General features: G+C 33.6%; 1 protein-coding gene across 1 annotated transcript; it reads left to right on the top strand.

Moving 5' to 3' along the window:
- Window positions 1–261: 261 nt before the first annotated feature.
- On the top strand, window positions 262–4,075 carry LOC111022109 (vestitone reductase). Its single transcript, XM_022299276.2, has 4 exons — window positions 262–629; window positions 1,240–1,764; window positions 3,028–3,223; window positions 3,682–4,075. The coding sequence occupies exons 1-4, from the start codon at window positions 506–508 to the stop codon at window positions 3,821–3,823; spliced, it is 987 nt and encodes a 328-aa protein (XP_022154968.1). The 5' UTR covers window positions 262–505; the 3' UTR covers window positions 3,824–4,075.
- Window positions 4,076–5,065: the final 990 nt, after the last annotated feature.

The raw sequence follows: 5,065 nt of genomic DNA, 5'->3' as shown, positions 1-5,065 counted from the left end.
TTTGGCTCTCAGGAATGGAATAAATTCAACTAATGTACACTTAGATGAACTATGAATATCCATCATCGGATAAAATGTTAGATGTTTGAATTTCCACGGATAGAAGAAATCAAACCATCGAGCTTTGAAAATGTATCCGTGAAAACTGTTTGTTTTAGAACAAATGGTTAGAACAAATATGAGAGTGAATGAAGATCAAATGTAAAGCATTAACCTAGAAGAAATACCCAAAGGAAAAATGCTGAATTACCAGAAGGGATTCAGTAGTTTCAAGCACCAGAAGCACATTCGTTACCATTAGGAGATTCTAGGGTCTCCAAAAACACCACCCATAAACCCTAAACCATTTCTCCGATTATAGCAATTCTTTGTCGTTGTCCCAATCAACAGAGTAGATTTTATCCACTCACCGCCTCTCCCAGATCAAAATGGGCGTATTTTTCAATATAAACAATCCCGTGGGATTGCGCCCTTTACAATCGAATCGAAAGCAAGAGAGAGAGAGATGGAAGGCGGGCCGAAGGGGAAAGTTTGTGTAACTGGGGGCACTGGATTCGTTGGCTCATGGCTCGTCAAGAAGCTTCTCGACAATGGCTACTCTGTCACCACCACTGTAAGATCTGACCCAGGTAGTGCCCGTTTCTCCAATCCATTTTTGAACTGTGGTGAGATCTCTTATTAGATTGTAGAGAATGAAATCATTTGTGAAGAATGAGTGTTTTGAATCTTAGTAATTATGTCATGAATTGGGATTTGTTTTACCTAATCTGTAGTTGAATCATTTGAATGTTTTATGGGTCTTTTCTCTTGGTGCTTGTTGTCATGGATTCTTTACTTTATTCACACTTTCTTGCATGCTTGGTGTTTGGTGAAATTACTGTGAGAGTCAATCACTTGATTTTCCATTCAAGCACGGTTTCTTTGCTTACTATTTGAAACAAAAAGCAAATTACAAAACATTTATCTGCATTTTTAAGTTTTTGAAATTTATTTCGGATTTTAAAAGGTCTATCTGACCCCAGAGAATATTATTAGTGAATAAATATGATTTGGTAACAAATTGGTTATCAAATTTATTCTAAGGCACAAGCTTTTGCCAGACTTGGGCAACTTTATTTTCTTATCTAATTCTAAACTTTTTTACATTTTCATAAAAAACAGAGAAGATTCTAAGATGTGAGCTTACTTCCTAACTTGATTTTCCTACTCTAAACTTGTTTTCATTTTAATATTGAGCAGAGAAGAAAAGAGACTATAGCTTTCTGACGAATCTACCAGGAGCATCAGAAAAACTCCAAATATACCATGCTGATCTCGACGACCCGGACAGTTTTGCTCCTGCCATTGAAGGTTGCATTGGAGTCTTTCATGTTGCTACCCCAATTGATGTGGAGGAAAAGGAACCTACTGAAGCAGTGGTAAGAAGAACGATGGATGGAACATTGGGCATCTTGAAAGTTTGTCTGAATTCGAGAACAGTAAGGCGTGTTGTATACACTTCCAGTGCAGCCTGTATGCAGTTTAATCACAACAAAGTAGATTTTCTGGATGAAAGCTGTTGGAGTGACATGGATTACATTAATAACATTGCACCATATGGAAGATCGTACCCGATTTCCAAGACATTAACTGAACGAGCAGTTCTCGAGTTCTCGCAACAACACGGATTGGAAGTTGTCACTGTTCTTCCAACCTATGTTGTTGGTCCCTTCATTTGTCCAAAACTTCCTGGCTCCATTCGTGTGACAATGTGTCTGATGTCAGGTATTTATTTCTTTTCATGTTTGAAAGTATCTTGTCCTCTTTGAACGCATCTTGGACTTTGCAACATAGATCTGGAAATTTTTAATAAGTTGGCATCTTTGAATCTACTTGCTAGAGACATACTTGGCAATGGCATCTTTATTAAATTGTAAATTTTTAACGGTTGTGTTTATTTAGTTCTCAAACTTTAAAAATTTTCACTTACGTATCAAAACTTTGGATTATGCTTCTATTTAATTCTCGTAGTTAATACCACTTGGAGAGTGTTGATATGACACATTCCATTGAGTTGGTGTGATGTAATTGGTAGCTGAGTAGACTAATAGGCATGTCATGCTACAATTGAACCTTTTAAATTTTAGAGACTAAATCGACACAATTCTCAAAATTATGATTCAACCAAATTTTAATATTAAGAAATATTGCCAACTTTCTTTTAGTTTTACCACGAATACCTCTTTTATCTCCATTGTTTGACAATAGCCACAACGATATTTTAACCCAACTGAACGTGGACAACAACCCCATGGAATTATTGGCTAGTTTAAGATAGAAAGATAGGAGACGTTTGAATATTTTAATCCATTGCTGAATTTCAAACTTGATTTGGGTTAATGTAAACCCCTCTATGATTATTTAGGGATTATAGTTTGTGACTCCCATAGTTTCAAAGTGATTTTTAAGTTAAGAGTTCATGGAGTTTCAATTTTGTGTCTAATGGGTCCGTAAACTTTAAAAGTATCTAATAAGTCAATAAACTGTCAATTTTGTATCGTCATCGATTTATCTTACATTTTTTAAAATTCACAACCTTATTAGACACAAAATTGAAAAGTCAGAGGTCTATTAATTATGTGTCTAATAGGACGTGAATTTTTAAAAATATTGAATAGGTCATGGGTCTATTAGACACAAAATTGAAAGTTCAGTGACCAATTTGACACTTTTAAAGTTCAGGACTTACTAAAGATAAAATTAAAAGTTCAGGAGCCTATTAGACAACCTTGTAATTTTAGAGACTAAACTTATAATGACCATGATTTTAAACATTCACGTTGTTAGCAATATCGGTAAACCGTGGCCTTCTTTTATTCAGAGTCTTTATTGCTTAATGGAATTGGTATTATTTGTTGACTTTCTAAACTACTTTTAGTAAATTCATCCATCACGAAGGTTAAATTGTACTATCCCTTTAATTTAGAGGCAAGCAACTCTATGATCTTCTATGATTTTGATGATGAACATGAAATGGAACTTGTGCAGGTAATGAAGCAGAATATGGATTGATTTTAAAATCAAATATGGTGCATGTAGATGATGTGGTCAGAGCACACATTTTTCTTTTTGAACATCCAAATGCAAGTGGGAGATATGTTTGTTCTTCCCATATAATCACATTGGAAGAATTGGCTAAATTTCTTTCCGTCAAATACCCAGAATTTCAGATACCATCTGTGGAGTGAGTGCAACCCTATTTCCACCCTATTTTAGTTTCCATAATCGTTATAAATCCTTCTCTTCCTGAGATTAAATTGCAAATTAAGAAAATGATTGTCATGGTTGAGTCTTTAAATTTTTAAAGTTTCAATTAGGTCCGTAAATTTTAAATTGTAATTAGTTATTGCACTAAAGGATGACATGACATATTAGATAAATAGATGATAGAAAAATGTTGATTACTAAACAAAATAAAGTGAGTTTTTTTAGACTACACCACTTTATTTGTTTAGCTATTCAATTTGTTCTTATCATCTACCTTCTAACTTCTATGCTATGTTAAATCAGTTAATATTTGTCTTATAAACATATTATGTCATCATTTAGTTAATGTGAGTGACAATTACGAAATAAATACATTTAGAGACCAAATAGACGGAGCAAAAGTGTAGGTTTTTAATTCCTTATACTTGGTTACAGGTCTTTGAAAGATGTCAAAGGCTACATATTCACTGATGTCTCATCAAAGAAACTTTTGGATACTGGTTTTGAATACAAGTATGGGATTGATGAAATGTTTGATGGAGCAATCCAGAGCTGCAAAGAGAAGGGTTATCTCTAGCTCATGCTTTACAGTAATATTATATGAAATAGAGGGAGCAGTAAACATGGGAGAGAAGCTTTGGATTGCAAAAGGAGACAAAAAGTTTGATATCGTTAGTTCCTCTGGCCTTTGGACTAAAAAAAATCTGCATGTTACAATCTTAAAGGAAGTAATGATAATTTCTGTTTATGTTATGATCTGAAATTAAGGGTTTGTATGATGAATGGTTGCTTCTGCAGTATACAACTGTTATGGTCTTATGGACTTGCATGTCTCGTGCTGTTCTTTTGGGTCTGTTTGGTGACGTTCTCATTTTTTGTTATCTATTGTTATCTATTTTAATTTTTAACGCTTGAGAAATATAAGCATTTTATAATTATCCCTATTACTTGTTTTTCATTTTTAAGAAATGTTTGTAAAATTGTGTAGAAATTTTGGAAATAACACAATTAAGTTTGTATCTTTTTTTTTCCCCAAAACATAGTTAAAAGCATTATGTTATCATTTTTTACTTATAAAATATATTTAAAAAAGATAAGAGAAAAATACGTTTTTGGTTCGGTTTGGAGTTCGTATCTATTTGGTTTGTGAGATTTTAAAAGGGACACTTTTATTCCATAGGTTGGAAAATATTCTTAAATGATCATGGAAGTTAAGTGACTATTAGTCGACTAATGTAAAGATGATGTGACTATTAGTCGACTAATGTAAAGATGACCATTATTGTTTATTAAGTGGACTATGACATGTGGCAAAATATATTAATTTTATAATACATTTTTATGGGGTGGCAAATGAGGTGGAATCTTTTTCCTCATTCTCGAACATGAGACGTTGCCACTGTCGCCAAAAAATTGCCCCCATCATAAAGGAACGAGGAGCCTCGTCTAACATCTGGACCGTCCAGATTTGAAATCGAATGAGAACGCTCCTCATTCAAGACCTCGTCATCATGCCCTTTATCAAGTCGTTTCTTTTGTTTGCGCCATGGAGTCATTGCGTCTAGATTTCACCTTGGAGCCAACCTACCTAATTTTCACTCTCACGATCTATGGCGAGGGAGAGTAGGCGACGACAACCAGTCAATAAATAGTTGTCATGTTATCTTTTCGTTAGTTAACTAATAGTCAATTAACTTCTACGGTTAACTAATATTCAATTAACTTCTATTGAATATTTGATTTGAAAAATTAATTTTCATATTAAATTTTTACTTTTTTAATTTAAAAATTGAGAGAACAAAAAATAATTACCAAACCT

Source organism: Momordica charantia (assembly GCF_013281855.1).
Source record: "Momordica charantia cultivar OHB3-1 chromosome 7 unlocalized genomic scaffold, Mcharantia_2.0 BLBB01000007.1, whole genome shotgun sequence".
In the NCBI taxonomy this organism is placed as follows: domain Eukaryota; kingdom Viridiplantae; phylum Streptophyta; class Magnoliopsida; order Cucurbitales; family Cucurbitaceae; genus Momordica; species Momordica charantia.
This window is presented reverse-complemented; position numbering and strand designations above follow the sequence as displayed.